At 49.2% G+C, this 23,118-nt stretch overlaps 1 protein-coding gene across 3 annotated transcripts in view; it reads right to left on the minus strand.

The window, feature by feature from the left end:
- Positions 1-23,118, minus strand: part of SCARF2 (scavenger receptor class F member 2) — a 65,775-nt gene that overhangs the window by 29,008 nt on the left and 13,649 nt on the right. For 2 of the 3 annotated variants that reach the window (XM_063143791.1, XM_063143793.1), the window contains 7 exons: positions 19,056-19,157; positions 16,984-17,503; positions 16,018-16,236; positions 13,566-13,694; positions 2,538-2,641; positions 2,237-2,354; positions 676-794 (listed from right to left, as the gene is read on the minus strand). In XM_063143791.1, the coding sequence (XP_062999861.1) occupies positions 676-794; positions 2,237-2,354; positions 2,538-2,641; positions 13,566-13,694; positions 16,018-16,236; positions 16,984-17,503; positions 19,056-19,157 (1,311 nt within the window). Of the gene's footprint in view, positions 1-675; positions 795-2,236; positions 2,355-2,537; positions 2,642-13,565; positions 13,695-16,017; positions 16,237-16,983; positions 17,504-19,055; positions 19,158-21,029; positions 21,683-23,118 lie in introns of those variants that run through there. The other variant, XM_063143792.1, reaches the window with a different exon arrangement.

A 23,118-nucleotide genomic window follows, 5' to 3' on the forward strand; every position in this document is an offset into this window, starting at 1 on the left:
TGAGCCAAGTATCCCCCATCTTGTAACTGTGCATTTGGTTTCTATTTCCTAAATGTAGAACTTGGCATTTATCCCTATTACATTTCATTCTGTTGTTTTCAGCCCAGCACTCCAGCCTATCCAGATCACTTTGAAGTTTGTTTCTGTCTTCCAGGGCATTGGCTATCCCACCCAATTTTGTGTCATCTGCAAATTTGATAAGCGTTCCCTGCACCTCCTCGTCCAAATCATTAATAAAAATGTTGAAGAGCACTGGGCCCAGGACTGAGCCCTGTGGTACCCCACTCGTTGCCTCTCCCCAGTTTGAGAAGGTTCCATTGCTAAGTACTCTTTGAGTCCGATTCTGTAGCCAACTGTGAATCCACCTAATAGTTGTTCCATCTAGCCCACTTTTAGCTAGTTTGTTAATTAGAATATCATGGGACACTTTATCGAAAGCTTTGCTGAAGTCAAGATATATGACGTCCACAGCATTCCCACAGTCCACAAGGGAGGTTACCCGATCAAAAAATGAGATCAGATTAGTCATACGTAGCCATCAGGACTAGTAGCCACCGATAGCCTCGTCCTCCTCCTCCTCCTCCACGAATGTGTCTAATCCCCCTTTAAAGCCCTCCAAGTGGCCATGAATGGGAGGGGGCCGCGCCAGAGCTGGTGGGGCGGGGTCCTCCTTACCTACGACTTTTGGCAGCTTCTGACGGCGGAGAGGAATCCGTGGGAGCTTCATGCTGATGCGGCTGAACCTGCCACAGAGGCATCTTGGGGACTTCTTGTAGGCGGCATTCTGGCTTGTGCTGCAAAAGAAGCCCAGGCACCCCGCTCAGCCTTTGGATGTGGAGCCTGGGGCTGGGTGCTGGGGGTCGCGACCCTCCTCCTCCCTGCCCCTGCCCTCTTTCTCCTAGCTTTTGGCCCTGTCAGCAGAATGAGGTGGTCAAGTTCAGAGGGGGCAGAGCAGACTGTACCACTTGCAGCTGCAGGTGGAGGGAGCAGAACTTTGCACGCACCCTGGTGTGAAAAGTCCCGCAGGCAGGACGTGGGCTGCCTGTGGGAGTGGCAGTTTTCCAATGGCAGGGAGGTATTTGGTTTGGGATGTGGTTTTTGTTCACACCCTACCCCAACGCCTGTTTGACTTTGAAGTGGTGCAGTCCGTGCCACCTCCTCACACTGCTGCAGGTGCAGACCGAGCTTCCTTTCAAGGCCCCAATCCTTTGTGCCCACCTGCTCCCCTCCCTCCCCATGCCCCTTGGCTGTCCCTTTGCCCCTTCAGAATCCTCACCCTGCAAAACACGAACCAACACCTTCTTGTCTCTAAACTTTTGCCCCAGCACTCTGGACTCCCTGGCATCTTCCACCTGCCTCCTTCCTCAGGTGACCTGCTAAAAACCCGCCTCTTCATTCTGACAGCCCACGACTGACCTCCCCCCCCCCATCCCCTTCCTGCAGGAGCCCAGTCCCTTAGATTGTGTCAGGGCCTTGTGCGCCTAATTCGCTCTATGTACAGTGCATAGAAGTGCTTATTGAGATGTGAGAAGGGGCCCTATCAGCAGCTGCCCACGGGCATTAACATCCCATGGGGCAGGAATTTGGTGGTCAATAGAATTTGCCTTAAACATGGCTGCCCATGCGCTACTGCAGGGATTGTATTTGTGTTTTCAGACTGTTGGTTGTTTTATTATAGTTTTAATTTTTGTGAACCGCCCAGAGAGCTTCGGCTATTGGGCGGTATAAAAATGTAATAAATAAATAAATAAAATATTCCCAACACGGAGCCCACAGCCACCTCCAATATGGTCTCCTTTCTTTCCCTTTCTAGCCCCTCCCTACCAGCCTCTAGCCCATTTCTCTCTCACACACCCCACCGACTACTTTAGCTCACTTTTGACTAACCAGGCCTCCATGGCAGCCATTACATGATTTGCCACATCCTCCATGGGAGCCATTTTGTGGTGGTGCCCACAGCAGTTTTCCAAATTCCCAAATGTGTCCACGGGTCCAAAAAGGTTGCAGCTCTCTGCTCTATTGTTCCTGGCCTTCCCAGTAAAACAAGAGGAAACCCAGAATTCAGCGTGGCCAACCCAGAGTTCGTGGCAGAACGGAGACTCCCATGGCCTCCCCCCACGGGCCTGGCACCCCGTTGCAGCCTGTAACCCCCCGCAGCCCTGTCCTTCTTAGGGGAAGGTCGGCCTCCTCCCCAACCTTCAGTAGCACCCACAGAGGTTTCAGCATCAGCGCTTACTCCCGAGCGTGGTCCTTCTTGCGACAAACGCAGCAGCAGCTTAGAAGCGAGAGCAGCAGGATGAGCAGCAAGGCCAAGAGGGCCACAGCTCCGACGACCCCGATCCGCTGGTTGGCCTCTGAAATGGAATCGAGAGAGAGACACACCCACACCCTCCACAGCCATTAGCGTGCAGAGAGAGCCCCAACACAGCACACCCCAATGCTCCCGCGTCCGAAGGGGGTGGTGGGTGGCAGCGAGCAACCCAGGGGCTGAATCAGCCCCTGAGCGCTGAGGCCCACATTTCCCCTCAGGTACTTACCCATGTGGCAGCTTCCAGTCAAGGGGTTGCATGAATCCTCGTGGCAGTTGCAAGACTCCGCGCAGTTCACGCCGTAATGGCCCACGGGGCAGGTCAGGTTACAGCTGACGAAAGAAGAGCTGTTTAATCCTCCTCCAATTTGTAACAAATTATATCCGTTTACTTAAACTTGACATTTTTTGATATTAAAAATAAGACTTTATTTATTTATTTATTTATTTATTTGTTACATTTTTATACCGCCCAATAGCCGAAGCTCTCTGGGCGGTTCACAAAAATTAAAACCATAATAAAACAACCAACAGGTTAAAAGCACAAACACAAAATACAGTATAAAAAGCACAACCAGGATAAAACCACACAGCAAAATTGATATGAGATTAAAATACAGAGTTAGAGCAGTAAAATTTAAATTTAAGTTAAAATTAAGTGTTAAAATACTGAGAGAATAAAAAGGTCCTCAGCTGGCGATGAAAAGAGTACAGTGTAGGCGCCAGGCAGACCTCTCTGGGGAGCTCATTCCACAACCGGGGTGCCACAGTGGAGAAAGCATAGTACATTGTTATAGAATTCCTTAAAAAAGAAAGAAGTTTTATATACATAAATATACTCCTGACTTTGAATTATAGGGAGCAACTGCAAATATAAGCAGGAGCTGTGGAAGAGGCAGGGAAAAGGGAATTTCAGGTGTATGCCTGCAGCACCTGGTGAAATTCCGTCTTCATCACAACAGTTAAACTGCAGGAGTATAGCTAGAGTGACCAGATACAAAGGAGGGCAGGGCTCCTGCAACTTTAACTGTTGTGATGAAGAGGGATTTTCACCAAGTGCTGCAGGCATACACCTGAAATTCCCTTTTCCCTGCATACACCTGAAATTCCCTTTCCACTGCATATCCTGAAATTCCCCTTTCCCTGCCTTTTCCACGGGTCCTGGTTGCTTGCAGCTGCTCCCTCATGCTCTGGCAATTCCATACTGATGCACGGGAAATGGCAGGGCACGTGAAAAAAAGCCAAACAGAGAGGGGAATGTAACATCAAGATGGACAACGTCCTGGTGCATAGCATGATTCCATACTACAGTGCCCAAGGTGCACTTTGTTGATGCCCAGGTGCAACAATTCATATATACACAATGAGATCTCAAAATCATGGAAAACCTTTGTCCAACATTAGACTGAGAAATCTGTATCCGGATGAACAAATTAGTCTTTCTGTCGAGGGGAAGTTTGCCCGTCAACACTACCAGTCAAGCGGTATCATGCAGCCATCCCATTTTATCCGCCTTTGCGGATTTTTGTGTGTGAAAAGAAAACGGCGGAAGAAGCAGCAGGGACATGTCAGAGGGTTACAAGTGGAAGATGACATCGCCTGGAAAATTCTGCAAGTATGAATGTGCTGGGAAGCCTGGCAAAGAAGACCATCTTCACTTGGATGCCAAGTGAGCATCTCTGGAGATGACATTGCAGATGTGCGGAGCCATAATTTACCTCCTCCATGTTCTAAGGGAGTTGTAGTCCAAAACATGGTTGGAGATGGATGCACTAATTAATTTCAGCAACCCAAAGAACTGTGCATCATGTGCAAACAGTCAGTCATGTATTTTAACAGAGTTCAACTCCTTTCCACTGAGGTTGCTGGAATGACTTCCATTCCGCTTGTTGCAACTTCTATTTCCCACTGAGATGTATATGTATTTCACAGACATTTTTGTATTCTCCCACATATTTGCTAGGGATAATCACCTGAAAAACATTAATTACAACTTCGTCAAGCTTGCCCAATTTGGTATTTGAAACTGGCATCCATCCATTGTTAAGTAATGAACTTTTAAGAAATGGAAAACTGGCTGCGAAAAATAAAGCACTGGAAAATTATCCGTTCTGTAAAACCTTCAGCCACAAATCACTGCTCCTGGCATGCTTTAATTGATCTATAACCAAAGCTTCAGTACAATGCACTGAGTGAGTGATCACGGCTTGCACCATCTTTGACTGAAGGAGAGGCAATCTTTTGATGGAGAATTTCAGCCAGAATTGAGGGAGGCTCCAGGGTGCCGCGTTGCTGGGTGAGGCCTGGCCTGTAGCACAGCAGCGGCAGCTGCTCTCTTGCCATCGGATTGTCCCAGGGATCTTCACGCCTCTTGAACATCCAAAGCTTCCCCCTTGGCACAGGCCCCTGCCACCCCGATGCCACGTGCCGCTCAGTGGAGAGAACACAACCTCCCCAGCTGCTCACAGCAGCTGCAAGCAGCCGGGCTCTGAAGACAGTCAGGCCAGAGGGCCGGAGGGGGGGCGTTTGGTGTTGCTTTTTAAAAGCCTTTTATACGCTGTGCTTCTTCCGTATTTTTACTGGGTGCAAAATCCTGAGTCCTGCGAATCACCACTTTTACAGAACAGACTTAAGGCTGCAAAGCTTGGTGCAGTCAATGCCGTTAATAATGGGGCAGGAGATGCAGGACAGAAAAGGCTTCTTCACGTCAGGCAGGATTGGAGGCCAGTGGGCAGCGGCTGTCTTGTTCAACGGATTATCTGTAAGATGCTCTATGAAGTATAAAAATACCACTTCAAATGAATAAGTACCAATTCAATGAAAGAATCTGCTGCCTGAAGATGTGGCCATGGCTGATGGTTCAGACAGACGGCTTTAAAGTAGGTTGAACCTCAGCCCTGCCAGATTACCCATCTGGCCCTCTAGGGCTCTCCAGAAGGCCATGCGCCCCGTCCTGCCTCTGCCCCCTTTTTCTCCTGACAACCAGCTGTTTGTTTTTCCCCTGGCCTTTTTTTTTTTTTTTTTTGTAATTTCCCCCTCTGTTCTAAAAGGTTGAAATTCTTTTCCTAAGGCTTAGTTACTGGCAGGAACAGCTTTAAGCTAACAGATGCTGTTTTTTGGCTCCTCCCCTTTTGCCTTCAGCCCCGCCCACCACTGGAATGTGGCCCCCAAGAGGCTCTCATGAATTGAATTTGGCCCTCAGGTTGAAAGAGGTTCAACACCCTTGCTTTAAAAGGAGATTAGAGAGATTCAGGACAAGTAGGATACATGCCGCTTCGGGACTGAGAGGCCATCTGCCACCCAATTTCCCCATTGCTGTGGGGGGTGGGGGAGGGTGGAAACAGGGGTAGGAGTGGGCAGAGGCCCTGGGGCCGTTGTGTCCTGGGTGTGGTGTTTCTGGAGGCATTCTGGTGGCTCATTGTGGGGCAGCAGGAAGTTGGATTGAATGGGCCTCCTCACTGGCCCAGGCCTCTCCTTGGCCATTTTGGGGGCAGTTCCAAAGCCAAAAGGCAGCTGGCACGATTTCCAAAGCCAGGGGCATCACCCTGCTATTTGTGGCAGCAGAAGCAGAAATAGCCTGAGAGGAGATCCACCACATGACAACTTGGATTTCCTTCTTTACGTCAGGCAGGATTGCTGGCGATCTGCAGGCGATCTGATGATCCATCCATTTTGGGGGTGGGGCTGGGGGCAAGCCTTCCCCATTGCTGACTAATTGGAGTCCTTAATCCCTGCTGTCTAGTTCTGGCTCTGATCTGCTTGTTGTTTGCTGTTTTGTATTTCAGCGCCATGCCATGTTTATTTACAGCACTGATGGGAGCCTTTTTAAAAAACCCATTGTCCTTCTGCATCAAACTGTACCACTGCAGGCTGGTGGCTCGGATGTCAGGGGGGCAGTGAATTCCAAGTTGTAAGTCAGAACCAGTCAGAATTCTAATGGTCCAATCCAAGGTGTGAACTTTTTTCTCTCCCAGGCAAAGGATGCCAATTCTAGCCTTAGCTAGCCGAAACACAAGGCCGCTGCTTGAGAACAGCAGTAACGGTGAACTCCAGAATTAAATGTTTGGGAGCGTCTCCAAGGGGCAGGGAACGGTCTCCGTGTTCTGCAGGAGGCTTCCCAGCTGAGCTTTAAGCTCCAGAGGCCCCCTCCCCCCTTTCCCCAATTGGCAAGGCGTCCTGGCTTCGTGGATAATTCACAACAGAGCACCTCAGCCAGGACGTTCTTGGCAAGGCCTCGCTTGCCATCTGCAATCCTTGCGGCCAAAGGAGCTCTTTTTACCAGAAGGAATCCGGCGTTACTCTGGTCTCCTTTCTTTGGTGAACTGCCTAGCCTGAACCAGTATTAAAAGGGAAGAGGAGCGGACGTTGCTACTGGAACCACCAGTGTGGACCGCAAGGAATCAATAACGTGCCAGCTACTTTCTTCAGCGAGAAATGTGGATTCCACAGCGTTGGTGACAAAACAGTTGCATCCCTAACTCTTCCCTTGCAACTGGCAAATCCTCTACATCCCTGGTCAGAAACTTGTTTTACAAGAGGGGGCTACTATAAGGAGGGGGGGTGAAGTGCGGTGGGCCAAAGTCTTTCCCTCACTTCCCCCTCCCCATAGAGGGCCAGAAACTCCAGATTCCCAGAATCACAAACTTCGCTTGCTGATGGTTTGGAAATTGGGGTGGGGGGGTGGGCAGGAGGAGACAATGTCAGCGGGTGGGGTGGGGGGGGCACGGTCAGATTTCGCCTTGAGATCTACTGTTGCTGATCCTTTCTCTTCAGCGGTGGCAGGAAACCGATGTGAGGAACCACTATTTGGTGTCAGCAGTTCTGCCTCATATTTTGCACGTACTTCAGGATTCCCCCTAGTAGATCTCAGGCTCTGGAATTCTGCATCAGAATCTCTGATACTGGGAGGCTGGACGAATCAGGCAAATGGGCAACCATTAAGACAGGCTCTTTTGGGGCAGGGTGTTACACAGGCTTTTTTGGTTGGGTAACTGGAATAAAAAGGCAGCACGAATAGAAAAGTGGAATGGACAAAAAGGGGCAGAGAAACAGTGATGGTGAGCAGCTTGAGCGAAGATGGCTTTAGTTAATTTTGTCGACGTCCAGTTTTGATCTTTTACAATTTTGATCTTTCATTAAGCCCCGTGGCTGTCAGTTTGGGCCACAAAGACGCCTCTGGGGGTTCCTGCTCCCCCCGCTCAGTCTCCATGAAGACCCCAGGTTCCAGATCGGGACAGGGTTGCAGCCAGACGTTTCCCTTCTGGAGCGCCTTCTCTGAAATTGAAATAATAGCTGCAATGTTGATGAGATGGGCCTCCAAATTTAGTTTGAGGTGCAATCCAGTTTTGGCTAGGCATAGGGGAGAAATTAATTCAGTTCACCTTTCGATACAACCTTGTCTAATTCACACTTCCCAAATCAATACACAAACCAAACACACAGCTACACTTCGACTCTCACTTTTCTGAATTCTGCAATGCAGTTCTCCAATCAAGAAATGCATGCAAAAACGTATATATTAGGTAAAAGTGTGTGCAAAATACGTATTTCAGTGGGGAAAAGTACAAAAGTGCATCATATTAGGGGAAATTGCTTTCATAAATGCGCACACATTTTTGTATGGACACTGATGTGGAAAAACAGTATGAAGTTTATGACTGAGGACGAATTTTACGTTGGAAAAATTATCGAGTGAAATCAAAATTGGCAGTTTCATCCATCCCTCTGTTTGTCCCACAACATCCCAGCTGAAGATCACATCTTTGTGTTCCCACACCACACTGCAATTAGGACTGTAACCATTGGCACCAGTTAATGTATTATTATATTTTCACTGGTGGTGAATAATAATAAATAAGTTTTCAGATTTTATTTATGGAAATTATAAACCCCTTTTGTATTTTTAAAAGATTCCCAAGTTGTGAACAGCAAAGAAAAAAAATACCAAGGAATAAAAGTATTTTATATCACGTTATACTAATAAAATGGAGACTGGTCATTCAGGAAAAGTTTGCTTGAATAAAAATGTCTTTAGCAGGTGCTGAAAACAAAGCAAGGCTGGTGCCTACGTGACGTTAACCAGCAGGGAATTCCACAGAGAGGGAGCCAGGACACTAAAAGCTTTACTCTGAGCAGACTCTGTCCATGTGGAACCATCAAGAGGGCTTCATCCAATAAGGGAGAAGGCCCTCTCCCATAAATATTCTGCTCCCAGGTTGTTTATGGTTTTACACATCAATAATTTGCTTTCAGTGATGCTTAAAGACTGCAACCTGTGATGGCCCACTGCTGCAGAGTTGCCTGAAGCAGCATGGATGGGTCCTGGATGCGACGGCGTTTCCCTTAAGAACATAAGAGGAGCCCTGATGCTGGATCAGAGCAAGGGTCCTTCTAGTCCAGCACTCTGTTCCCACAGTGGCCAACCACCCATCGGCCAGGGACCAACAAGCAGGACATGGTGCAACAGCACCCTCCCACCCATGTTCCCCAGCAACTGGTGCACACAGGCTTACTGCCTCAGATGCTGGAAGTAGCCCATAACCTTCAGGACTAGTAGCCATGGATAGCCTTCTCCTCCAGGAATTTATCCAACCCCCTTTTAAAGCCATCCAAATTGGTGGCCATCACTGCATCTTGTGGTAGTGAGTTCCATAGTTTAACTATGTGCTGTGTGAAGAAGGACGTGCGCTTTCCAACATGCGATCAGCATATATCTCCTCGGTACAAAATCCAATAAACGCAACGCTGGTGCGGTGGTAGAACTCCCTGGAAGTTTTAATCTATTCTTTAGCTTTTTGGATAGCCAAAAGAAAAATACGCACCCGTTCCAAGCCAACAGGCAACGCCCCATTCTTGCTCCTTCCTGTGAACCCTATTTAGAAATCCCCCCCCCCCATTCTGCCGGGACTGCAGCGATTCATTCGCTTTTGCAACCGTCATGCCATGTCGTTCTTCTGAACAAAGTCTGTCTTGAGAAGCCAGCAATCAAAATGAGTAACTCCTGACAAAGCCTTATTTTTAGCCTGCTTCACGGATTTCGTTCCATCTGCTGACAAGGCCCTGGAGCAGAGCAGATTCCTTGTTTTACTAGGGCCACTGCAGGCGAGACGGGCCAAGACATGAAGTGCCAAAGGAGGATAATCCAGATCCCTCCCTGGGTTAATTAACGTCGTCCTGCTCAAGCCTCAAGGAGCTGTGCAAGAGCACAGAGCAAGCGAAAGACAGAAAGAAAGAAAGAAATTTTAAATGTTCAAAAGACTGCTGCTAACAAATCCTGCTCTCCACTGCTCTACAATAATTTTAATAACTACGGGCTCACTGCAGCTTCATATTTGTATGCTTTAACCATTCCCAAGTATAGGAGAGCATTCCCCCTCGCTCGCTTTAATGTGCTGCCATCAGCATTACTAGAAGGACGATTTAGTAAGATCCCGGTTCATGAACGGCTCTGTCCCTGCGGTTCTGGAGCAATAGAATCTGTTGAGCATGTCATTTTGCAGTGTAACATGTATAAGGAATGCAGAAAAAAAGTTAATCTTTCCTTTATTAACAGCCTTTTCTGGATGTAGCCCCACAACGTTGGTATTAATTTGTTTAAGGGATGTGTCCTCCCATATTACTGAAAGGGTCTCTAAGTTTCTCATGACCTCAATGCAAATTGGAAAAATAACCCTGCGACCCTTCTGAGAGAAGCAACTCACCAAGCTGTATTTTGTTTTTATGTCACTTTTTATCTATCCCTTGTATGTTTTGGTGCTGATTTTGCAGGTCTGTGACCGTAATAAATAACAATGATGAATGAAATGGTAAATGTTCAAAAGAACTCAAGGGATTGATGGGTTGGTGGTGTCACAGGCACTGGCCAATGGGCACCTTCCGCAATTGCATTTCCCCCCAGCCTGTGGAACGTTTGCGGAACTGTTTTGTTTTTTGAGCTCTCTGTGGAAGAAAGAGCCAAAGGTACATTTGCTGAGGGAAGAGTGAAATTGCACTGTTGCCATTCTTGCCAACAGCATGTCCATCTTCCCTGGCCTACACTCTCTTCCCCATCCCTTTCCCAAACCCTTCCAAGAGACCACTTTGCCACAAATAACATTCAGCCCCTACACATGCGGTGTCAGTTTGGGCGTGTGAACATTCCGTGAGCGGCAGACAAGAGGACGCGCAAGGCGTGAGTCTGTCCCAGGGATACGCCACACTGCTTGGCTGGGGATCTATGCTTAATATCAAATGGAGTGGGAGGGGAGCTCACCCTCATCTCACCCCTCCACTGCTTTACCTCACCATGCACAGATGCTCTCAGCTGTTTCCCCCACCCTCGCTCCAGGGGAAGGAAGCTGCCTTGCCCCTCCCCTGGGTGCTTCCTCCAGGCCGGCTTGGTAGCCAAATGGGACAGCGGCACATCCTTGTGAAGTGTCTAGTTTGGCTCAACCTCCCTGCAGAACAGAAGTATTCCCACGCATCTGGCATAAGATGGCTGCCAGTCCGGGTCTGGGCCTGATTCAAAGTGCTGGTACTAACATTCAAAGCCCTAAACGGCTTGGGGCCAGGCCATCTGAAGGAACGCCTCCTCCCATATGTACCTGCCCGGACCTTAAGATCATCCACAGGGGTCCTTCTCCGCGAGCCCCTGCCAAAGGAAGTGAGGCAGGCGGCTACCAGGAGGAGGGCCTTCTCTGCTGTGGCGCCCCGGCTGTGGAATGACCTCCCTAAGGAGGTTTGCTTGGCACCTACACTATATTCTTTAAGATGCCAGGCAAAGACCTTTTTATTCTCTCAGCATTTTAACAGTCTATAAATTTAATTCTAACTTTGCTGTTTTAAATTTGTATTTTAAATTTGTATTTCTGCACTGCTGCTGATTTTATCCTGGTTGTGCGTTTGTATTGCATTTTGTATCATGTTTTTATACTGTTTGTTTTATACTTTGAATGGTTTTAATTTTCGTGAACCGCCCAGGGAGCTTTGGCTATTGGGTAGTATAAAAATGCAATAAATAAATAAATAAATAAGTATTCCCTTGCATCCGCTGAAGAGAATATTCCCTCTTCCTAGTTGTTGGGCCCAAGCACCAACTCATACTCGCAAACCCTTCTTCACTTCGGTTTAAGTCCTGATTAGAGACTTGAACCCAGACTCTGCCTGAAGAGCAGACTCTGCCCGTTTTGTTACCCAAAAGCCACATCTTCTGAGATTGACTTTTGCCTTCATTGTACTGTTCATTGTTATTTCTTCAAACAGCTTCCTCCAACTTGGTGCCCTCTAGATGTGTTAGACTTCAATTCCCACCCCATACTGCCTGGGGATGATGGGAGTTCAACATGCCTGGAGGGCCCTCAGTTAGGAAGGGCTGCCTTCCAAGGTAACTTTAGATCAGGCAAAAAATAATAATCCAACTTCAAGTATAACTTGATGGGATCTGAGCTAGCAGGGACCAACCAAGAAAGAGATCTTGGGGTTGTGGTGGACAGATGGATGGAAATGTCCACCCAGTGTGCAGCCACTGTAAAGAAGGCAAACTCCATGTTAGACATTATAAGAAAAGGAATTGAGAATAAAACGGGCAGGATCATACTGCCCTTATACAAATCTATGGTCGATCACGCTTAGAATACTGTGTACAGTTCTGGTCACCACACCTAAAAAAGGACATTATAGAGCTGGAAAAAATACAGAAAAGGGCAACTAAAATGACCAAGGGGCTGGAGCATCTCCCCTGCGAGGGAAAGGTTACATCAGCTGGGATTGTTTAGCTTGGAAAAAAGGAGACTGAGGGGAGACATGATAGAGAGGTACAAAATGATGCACGGTGTGGAGAACGTGGACAGGGAGACCGTTTTCTCCCGCTCTCAAAATACTGGAACCCGGTGGGGTCATCCCATGAAACTGACTGGTGGGAGATTCAGGACAGATAAAAGGAAGGACTTTTTCACACAGCGCAGAGTCAAACTATGGAATTCACTACTGCAAGAGGTTGTGATAGAAGTGCAGGACCCTAACAACACATAACAAAAGGAAGAGTTCTCATCTGGAGACGCCATGAGTTCTTTTGCGTCCGGCCCTCTTTGGTATCTGGTCATTCTAGCTAAATAGGGCAGGGCTCCTGCAGCTTTAACTGTTGTGATGAAGAGGGGATTTCACTAGGTGCTGCATGCATGCAAAGGGCACCTGCTGAAACTCCCTTTTCCCTGCCTCTTCCACAGCTCCTGTTTGTGTTTGCAGTTGCTCCCTGTAATTCAAAGTCAGGAGTATATTTAAGTCTATAAAGCTTCTTTCTTTCTTTCTTTCTTTTCAAGAATTCTATAACAACGGACTATAACGTCTTATTTTAATATCAAGAAATGTCAAGTATAATTAAACAAACATAATTAATTTCAAATTGGAGCAAAATGTTCCCACAGAGGCCAACCAGCTGTTGACCAGGAACCCACGATCAGGACTGGAGGGTAACAGCACCTTCCCACCCGTGCTTGTGGGTGGGCACGTAGAATGGAGGGGTGGGGGAAGTCTCCATGCACACTTCTGGGCAGATCTGCTTGCTGTGCTTGCAATATACCAAGCATTTGCTGATAAATGGCAAAATAAAACCCTTGTCCCATTACAGACTGGAGTTGAATAAGCCAGTGATGACTAATGGTCCTAAGGCACATGACATACACTGAAAGAGGAAGACAGGCAGACCATCCGGATGCACCATCAGAGCCGTTTCCCCCGGATCGGATAGGGCTGGTGGCGTGGCCCAAATTGAGCTTGGAAACAGCATACCCAGCCAGATTTTGCGTGGGAGCCTCCTTTCAGGGTTGCAAGACTTGCAGCAGTAATACAGAACACTGTTTCCACCCTTAATTTATTTTTAAATTACCAGGAGACGGAAAATGTACTGCTAAAGAGATTGGATATGCTAGTTTCCCCAAAACGTTCTTTTAAAGATTTAAATAAATCATCAAGACATGATGTAGCAGTAAGCGGGTAGCCCTTGCATGAAAAACAGCCACCACCCCTTTTTCCTTATTTTAAAAGGGAAGCAAGTTTCAAGTCCCTATTTGGCCCCGAAAATATGTGGGTGATGCTTGAAGAAACCCCAGAAGCTAGGACAGCAGGGCTCCCAATAGGAGCAAAAGGTTGCTGAGTTTATTCCAGTCACTGCTTCCTCCTTTTTGAGTTCCAAAAGTGAGTTTAGGCTCGTGCAAAACTGGGACTTTTTGCACACCCTGAACAAGACCGGCAGGACTCATGAGCCTGAGCACGTGTCACTTACGAAATCCCGTGAAAGCCTGCCCTGCAGAGGCACCGTCCTGTCTCAAAGTGGCACTCGCCGTTGAAGCAATCGTTGCAGACAAAGGCACAGTTTTCGCCGTAGGTTCCGTTGCGACACTTGGTCTCACACCTAGAGAAGGGCCGAGAAGGTTAGATCGATGGCAGCAAGGAAAGGCAGCTGTGCTCAGGTTGGCACCACCATCTGCCAAGTAGTGGAATGGTACATTTTGAACTGTAGGCACTCATCATGTCTCCATAGCCATGCCCGCAAGGTCTCTCTCTCTCTCTCTCTCTCTGTTTCATATATCTCTCTTATAAGCTAATGCGTTTTAATTAATTACCCATTCAAGGTTTGGGTTTGGACAACACGATAACCCACAATGAGCTAAATAAACCATGATGGTTTATTTAAGCCATCATGGGTTATCGTGTCATCTGTCAGGAGTTTTTAAATCCATGATGGCTTATTTGCTTAAACCACTCTGATAACCAACAATCTGCAGCAAGGGTTAGTTAAGCCATCGTGGGTTATCGTGTCATCTGTTGGGCACCATGGGTTAATTTGCTCACCTATTGAGTTGTGTGGCAAGAGCGAGTTCAGATCGCTGCCGCCACTCTGCTCCTCACAGGTGTTCTCTATATATTGGAAACAGAGGTACTGCGGTATTAGAACAGCTTAGCTGCAGTAGTGTCTATGGGTTAAATGGGTTACTGTGTGCTTGGGCAAGAGGCTTAAGCAGGTTTAAACACCGCAAGGGAAGATGGGATAGCAGCACGCTCAGGTGGGAGGCCTGCAGCAGGACAGGGTGGGTGGGCGGAGTGAGTCAAAATACACACAGCAGCTTAATAAACTACGAATGGTCATTCATAAACCCATTTGCATGGCAGGGCATCGTGGACGATTTCATAAACAACCTACTGTCCGTAGTCTATTAATCCATCATGGATTAATGTGACGTCCGAACGCGGCCCAAGCCGCTGGTTCAGACTGAAACCCGGAGCGGATTCCTGGCCCCACTGACAGAAGAGCCATCAGCCTCCAGTTTAAAACATCCCTCGCAGATAACCATCTCTTCTCTCTTCCAACGATGGAGGCAGCTGGTTCCACTGCCTGAGTGCTTTGACTGTTAGGAAGTTTTCCCTGATGTTCAACTTTGGGATGTTATTCCATATCTTAGGGTTTTGGATGATCAAGGCCCTCTTCTGTGGGACAACCCTTTAGGAACTTGGAAACTGCTATCCCATTCCCCCCCCCCCCGCAACCCCCTTCGCCATCTCTTCCCAAGGCTCAAGCTTGCCTCGTAGGTCGTGGTTTCTCACCCCACCCCCCAACCGTATCTGCTGCCCTTCGCTGCTTTTCAGCAATTCGGATGCAGGTTGTTGACGAGAAAGGACGGCGTGTTCAACACCTTCGGATTCAGCCAAACAGGACCCACATGACAGAAGCTTGGGGGCTCACCAGGAATCTGCTAGCTCAGGGGTGGGCAACATGCGGCCCACAGCAGGCCTGCAAAAAATATTTTTTGGGGGAAACAAAATGGTGTCCACAACTACTATGGAATGCCAGAATAGGGAACTCCATTTTATTTTCCTCAGAACTCCATTTAATTTTTCTCAGAACTCCACTTTATTTTTTATTTTGTCCCCGTGGCACATGTGTGTGTGTGTGTGTGTGTGTGTGTGTGGTGGTTGGGGAGCAAAAATGTCTGCTGGACGTCCCAAAGTTGCCATCCTTTGTTCTAGGCTGAGGCTGGGGCCAACTCAGTAGCCAGGCGTGGTGCAAATGTCTTTATTGCTTTTTTTAATCCCATCTGTCCTCTATGGAGCTCAGGATGGCATCCATGGTTCCCTCTGCCCCCCATTTAATTTCCACCTTGACCCTGAGGCTGAGTGACTGTCCCAAGTTCACCAAAAGAGCTTCAAGGCCAAGGTAGGATTTGAATATGGGCCTCCTAGGTCCTGCTCTCTAACCACTAGGCTGCACTAAAGACTCTTCCTTGCCTGATCAATGGAGCAGCAGCCTCTGCCTACCGCTGTTGACTTCAGAGACTTTGAGTTGGAGAAGGCACCTTCCAGTTTGGGGGCTACCTACGGCCATCCCTGGTTTGGTCTACGGGTAGGGTGACCCTATGGAAAGGAGGACTGGGCTCCTGTATCTTTAACAGTTGTGTAGAAAAGCAAATTTAAGCAGGTGTCGTTTCTATGCCTGCAGCATCTGGTGAAATTCCCTCTTCATCACTGGTCACTCTACAAAAGAGGGCAGGGCTCCTGCACCTTTAACTGTTGTACTGAAGAGGGAATTTCACCAGGTGCTGCAGGCATACAAATGACACCTGCTGAAATCCCCCTTTCAATACAACTGTTAAAGATACAGGAGCCCCATCCTCTTTTCTGTATGGCCACCCTGTCTATAGGCCGTAAGTGGCCCACATCCTCCAGCTCACTGGACTTACCTGTCTCCGATCCAGCCGGGATTGCAGTGTGAACACTTGCCATTGATATGGTTGCAGGTGTGGCCATCCTTGCAGGGGGGGCAGATCTGGTCGCAGCCCTCGCCGTAAAAGCCCGCGGAGCAAATCTGGTCGCACTTGGTGCCGTTCCAGCCCGCCTCACACGCCAGGCAGCGCCCGTCCACGATCGTGCATGGCTGTAACTCTTTGCACTGCCCGCAGCTGGGAAAGGCACCGGGAGGTAGAGACAGCGGTCACTGGCAACACCAGCACGGCCACCTGAAGCAGGCGCCCCTTCCTGCCTTCGTGAAGGGCAGGCCCTGCGGTCAGGGCCCTGGAGGCAGCCCTCTCGGACTCCACCAAGCAGGGGGCAGCCCTCCTGCCACAGTACCCGATACAATGGCTGCCCCCCTCCCTGGGGATGCACCGGGGCCTGTGCTTATGGAGCAGCTGAGGGCAACAGCTCCACGACGAGGCACTTGGGCTTCTCCAGGAGGACGCTGTTGTGTCTCTGATTGCCTCCATTTGGGATAGAGGAGGGAGGCTGATCAGCGGAGGCTGAGAGTGTTTGGGGAGGGGCCCTTCACGTGAGTGTTGCAGCTAGCTTCTGTCTGCTCCCATGAAGGGCCCCTCCCCAAACACTCTCAGCCTCCCTCCTCCCTCCCAAATGCAGGCAGGCACACCCCTTCCCTGGCCACCAATCCTTTGGTGTCCCCCCACCCCGGTGTTTGTGCACTATCCCCCATTCTAAAAAGCTGAACCGCCTCCCCTGGGGCTGACTGACTGGTAGGAAGAGCTTTAAACAAAAAAGGTGCCGGGATCTGGGGGTATGTGGGCCACCGTCCGCCCCGCCCCGCCCTGAAAGCTCCTCCGAAACGCAGTTCGCTTCCACCACCACCCCGCAACGCCGCCCCTGTTTCCGCCGCCGCCCCGCGTGCTTCCAGCCATTTCTCGGCACGAGCTCCTTACCGCCTCCTGCAGCCCTGCCCGTAGAAGCCGGCCGGGCAAGGCTCTCGGCAGAACTTGCCCCGGTAGCCCGGCTCGCAGGCACACGTGCCGTCGACCTGGTTGCACTTGCCCATGTGGCACTGGCAGTAGCGGTCGCAGCGGGGGCCGAAGGTGCGCCCGCGGCACTGGCAGCGGCCGGTGAACTGCTCGCAGGGGGAGTTGTTGCAAGCGCACTGGTTGTTGCAGCTGCGGCCCCACCAGCCCGGCTGGCAGAGGCAGTTGCCCGTCTGCTGGTCACACTGCGAGTTGAGGCTGCAGTAGCAGGCGCTGGAGCACTGGGCCCCCCACCAGTTGGGCTCGCAGGAGCACTTGCCCGTCTTCGGGTCGCATTTGCCGTGCTTGCACAAGCAGGCGTTCTCGCACTTGGGACCCCAGCGGTTGGCGTTGCAGGTGCACTGCCCGGTCACGTCCTCGCACTGCCCGTTGGGGTGGCACCGGCACATCTCCTTGCAGTCGGGACCCCAGAACTGGCGGGGGCATTCTGTGGGGCGACAGCAAGGGGCGGCGTGGGTGGGTGGGTGGGCGTTAGCAGCCCAGCTCGGATCACGTGTTTGCGCCCTGCGGCGAATGTTGATCTCAACTCCTCCAAATGGCCCCATGTGTTTCATTCACTCGCTCATTCAGTCTATTTCTATGCTGCCCCGTGTCTCTCTGGGCGGCTCGCAAAGATAAAAACCCACTAAAAATACACGATGCAAAGTGCAGAACTATTTACATAAGAACATATAAACAGGCAGCTCGCACACAGGTATCAGATCTCTAAGAACAATTTTTAACAATCAACCCAAGACAACCCAGGACTTGATGAAAACAATATTAAAAAGATTGATAACTGGAACAAAGAGGTTCAAACATATAACGCCAATTCTGGCCCGCTTGCATTGGCTGCCTGTATGTTTCTGAGCCCAATTCAAGGTGCTGGTTTTAACCTACAAAGCCCTAAACGGCTTGGGACCACAATACCTGATGGAACGCCTCTCCCGACATGAACCTACCCGTACACTGCGCTCAACATCTAAGGTCCTCCTCCGAGTGCCTACTCCAAGGGAAGCTCGGAGGATGGCAACAAGGGAGAGTGGCCCCCCAATTATGGAATGATTTCCCCGGTGAGGCTTGCCTGGCACCAACACTGTTATCTTTTAGGCGCCAGGTCAAGACTTTTCTCTTCTCCCAGGCATTTAACACCATTTAACAACGCTAAGTTTGTTTTTTAACAGACCACCAGAACTGTTGTTTTTAAATGGATACTGTTGTTTTACTGTTTTTATGTTTTTAAATTTTGTATACTTTTAATGTTTACTGTTTTTAACTTTCATAAACCGCCCAGAGAGCTTCAGCTATGGGGCGGAATATAAATGTAACAAATAAATAAATAAATAAATAAATATAAAAGGACAGAGAGGAAAGAGGGGGGAAATTAAGTCCACAGTCCACGTGTGTGGTCCTTTCCCACAGAGGCTGAATCTAAGGCTGCGTGTCATGATCAGGGAGCTGAAATAGCCCGAGGGCTTTGTGTGAACCTCCCTCAGGGGTGACTTGGAAGTGAAACCACCACAGGCCTGAGCCTAACCTCTTTTAAAGTAGGGTGACCCTATGAAAAGGAGGACCGGGCTTCTGTATCTTTAACAGTTCATAGAAAAGGGAATTTCAGCAGGTGTCATTTGTATATATGGGGAACCTGGTGAAATTCCCTCTTCATCACAACAGTGAAAGCTGCAGGAGCTATACTAGAGTGACCAGATTTAAAAGAGGGCAGGGCTCCTGCAGCTTTCACTGTTGTGATGAAGAGGGAATTTCACCAGGTTCCCCATATATACAAATGACACCTGCTGGAATTTCCTTTTCAATACAATTGTCAAAGATACAGGAGCTCTGTCCTCCTTTTCATATGGTCACCCTATTTAAAAAGGTACTGAAAAGAAGAAGGGCAAGTTCAGAGTAACCCTGACAGATTTCTGTGAAAAGGGCCTTCCAAGCCGCATGGAGTCACCAGAGGCGAAGAGAGAGGCCCTCCAGGCGCTGATTTCACTCACTGGTTTCGCAGTTGGCACCAAAGTACCCGTGACGGCAGCGGCATTCATTGGGCCTGACGCACACCTCGTTGTCCTTGCAGGTGAAGTTCCCCTCGCACACAGCTGCAAGCGGGCAGAGAGAATGGCAGGGTGAGAAAACGGCAGGCTGTCTACATCGGGGGACCCAGACAAAGAAAATGGAAGCCTCTGCATCAGCCTTCTCTAACTTGGTGATGGGGATAATGGGAGTTGCTGTCCAACACATCTAGTGGACCTCAGGTTGGGGAATGCGCCCCCCCCCCATTTCTCCCCAATAGAGATGCAACTAGACTGGAGATCCCTCTTCGACAAGGGCAGGCAACTCCCTTGACCACGGCACTAAAGGGGATTCAGGGAGAAATACAAATTCATCTGGAAGCAGTTTCACAGAAAGGACATTTGAGACCCATAAAGAGAACCTGCTGCAAGTTAACATTCTGCAAATGGAGTAACAAGTATCTGCTAAATAACAGTGCAAAAGCCCCTGTGAGTTTACTTGGAATTAAATCCCACTATGTTCAATGGGGCGCAAAGGACTGCCACAACGAACCCCAACCAGAGCGAATGGGGGGAACTTCTACAGGTAAAAATGGAGACTGAAAGCAACATACGAATGTGACTTCTTTTGTGCTGTTTAAGATAAGACAGGTCACTTGAGGTCAACTGTTTTAATTAACTAAAAATAAAATTAGATGTAATCATGGCTATTTCTGAATCTTAGGAAACTTGCATTATTCTTTTAAATTAAAACAACATCTAAATGTGAAAGTTGACACACTATAAATTTTGTAGCATGATTGACATTTACCTTTACCATTACAGTATATGTTCTATAATAATTGCACAGATTTTGGGCATGCTTGCATTGCTTAGGGTGACCCTATGGAAAGGAGGACAGGGGCTCCTGTATCTTTAACAGTTGTATAGAAAAGGGGAATTTCAGCCGGTGTCCTTGGTATGCATGCAGCATACTAGAATGGTTAGATGAAACTGATATGTACTTTTGTTCAGAAGATATGAGAACAATCAGGAAACTAAAATTTAAATCAGCGTTTTTCATGGGCAGTGAGGTCCACTGCACGGGGATAAAGAGATATAACTCAATATGGGAGAGGAAGTTGTTCAGTGATTTCCTGAAGGAGTTTTAATATCCAGTTGGGCCTCACCATAACCTGCCCGAAATGCCACCTAGAACACACCCAGCCCTGTCCAGCTGCGCAACGCTGGGGATGTTTGATAGTGGTGGGTAACGTTATGACCCCCAGTCCTTCTAGTGTGTGGCAGAGAATTGGGATGAGGATGTGGCGCAGGCTACTTGATTGGGGTAAGGCAGCCAGTGCCTTATTCAGGAGCCTCCTGGCCAGAGGACACAGCCCTGCCATCATTCTCTGGCTCAGAGGATGAGTCTCTGGCAGAACTCCCATCTCCCCAGCCTTGTAGAAGCCTCAGACTAGAAAACCAAACAATGGCCCTTTAATAGTCCAGTCAGCTCCTCCAGGAGAGGAGAAGTGACCACACTATGGGTCTTGTTAGCTTATATAAGGCTTCAGCTGCCTGCTGAGACAACATCCTCCTATTGTCCTAGTAGGAGAATGTTCCAGCCGACAGGATATACTTGGAGTTATCCAAGGTCCTACTCTTCCTGCATTGATGATGATGATGATGATGATGATGATGATAATAATAATAATAATAATAATAATAATAATAATAAAAAATTTGTTACCCGCCTCTCCCTTTGGATTGAGGTGGGGCACAACACAAATGCAAACATCATACAACTAATTAAAATATTTAAAACCAATACATCACTAAAATCAGCCCATCATTAAAAGGCAAATTTAAAATTCAAGTGGGTAGGCCTGCCAGAAGAGATCTTGCTACCAGCTTCCCCTGCAAGCCTCAAGGGACCACAGGATGGAGTAGGTAGGCTCTTTTTCAGGGAAGCTCACTCACCATTACTGATCTTCTCACAGGAAAAGCCCAGATCAGCTTCTCAGGAAATGCCAGAGCCTCTCTGGAACACAGTTGTAAACTACCTGGACTGTAGACATGCTGTCCATTTCTAGTCACATGCTCCAAGGGGATGGCAGACAGACATGCCCACGTCCAGATGCCCTATGGAGTACTGTACGGACCCCAAACATGTGGCCTTCACTCACAACATCAAACACCCTTCATGAGAATATGAGGCAGTAGCAGGCTGAAAATTCGTGATTTCTGGACTGGGTCACTCGAGGGTAGGATGGAGAAAGTTGACTGCAGGTAGAGCCCCCAAACACGTGTGGTCAGGAGCACCATCCTTCCTCGGGTTCCCAGTTCAGGTCTTTGTCCCTGAGCAAGAACTGGGCGGCACCTTGGCCCTGACGTTTCCCTGGTAGCCACCACTGAACAGACATCCACGTATACAGTCCCCACAAAGACGCGGCGAGGAAGGGTGTGGAAGGTTCCAGAAAGCCCCGAGATGGACACCAGAGAGAAATCTAGAAAGGCACAGAGACATTATTAGGTAACAGTAGGTTAGATATAAGAGATGGAAATAGGGAGTTTAGTGTACACAGCAGGAAGGCTCAACGCCCGGAAGGCTCAGCACCCTGTTCCCATCATGCACGAGATGCCGGGCGATGCACTTACTTACCCCGTGTCTCAATGGAGAAGCTACTCTGGCCGCTTGGGAAGTGTTTGGGTAGCATCCGACTGAGGCGCTAAAGACATGCAAAGGAGGAGCCGAGGGAGGGACATGATTAGTGCTGAAACGGAGGCCATATTAGTTTGTTATTCGGCCTTTAAATACACAGGCAGCGTGAAGGAGGAAAGCCAGCCCTTTCCCCTGGGGACCCTCCTCAGCCTCACAGGCTTCTGAACGGAGAGGCTGAGGGGCGGCACGGGCAGTTGAGGCAGGAAGGGGCGGCCGTGAGACTAACCCCCAGCGGTGCGAATTTTTAGCCCGCTCAATCTCAGGGGCTTTGGGCAGGTAGTGCAGAGACACAGGCAACACAGCTGAGCTAATACCAGTAAGCCGGGTTTGTAAAAGGGGGACAGTGGCCGCAGCACAAAAGCAGCAGGGTGCCCGCCTGGCCTCATATTCTGGCCCGTGACCTTCCGCACTCCAGCTCCGCCATCCCGCCCTGGCCAGCCACCCCGAGGTCGCCTCCTCCTCTACATCCCCCCTCCCGGTTTCCCCCTTCTTCTCCTTATCCTTGGAGCCCCCCACCCCCACCCCGGCATCCCACAGCAGCGATGTCACGCCCCCTCCACATCCCCCTTTTCCTCCACAGCACGATTCAAAGCCCACCTTTTCCGCACTGCCTTTGGAACAACCCTGACCTCTACCGAATCTCAGGCTAACGTCAAGCGAAACGTAACGCATATTTCTTCCCCCGGTTCACTCCCGCTTGCATCTTTTTTCTAGTGTATCAAACTCTAGATGGTAAACCAGCCTTCCCAATCCAACCTCACATCCTCCCAAAGGGTTGAACTACAAACCCCATCATCCACAGCCAGTGTGACCCCCCATTCGGGGATGATGGGAGTAGTAGTCCAACCCCTCTGGAGGGGCTCAGATCTGGGGAGGTTGGTGTACACTCCTCCAGGAGATCAGAGATCCGTCTTTTCGCTGTTGCTCTTTTAAACCTGCCTCCCCACCCCAGGCACATGAATGGCACTGTATACATCCACACCACCACGTGCAGGTGGGCTGGTATTCTACATGCCCCTCCCTTCCCCCTCAAGCACGAGCTGAAAATGGCGGCGGGCCTTTAAGACACTGAGGCCAGGTGCTCAGGTTTCACAAATAAATGCCTGGAAGGGGCCGCCCACAGCTCAGTGCTAGAGCCGTTGCTTTTCAGGCAGAAGGTCCCAGGTTTGACCCCCAAAATCTCCAGATACGGCAGGGAAAACTCCTGCCTGGAACCCTGGAGAGCCGTTGCTGCCAGTCCGTGTTGACAATACTGGGCTAGATGGACCCAGGAGCTGACTCCGTATAAGGCAGCTTCCTACGTTCCTAATGATACCCTCATCTGAAGGTAATATTACCTGGGGCTCT

The sequence above is a fragment of the Elgaria multicarinata genome, chromosome 18 (genome assembly GCF_023053635.1).
Source record: "Elgaria multicarinata webbii isolate HBS135686 ecotype San Diego chromosome 18, rElgMul1.1.pri, whole genome shotgun sequence".
Classification (NCBI taxonomy): domain Eukaryota; kingdom Metazoa; phylum Chordata; class Lepidosauria; order Squamata; family Anguidae; genus Elgaria; species Elgaria multicarinata.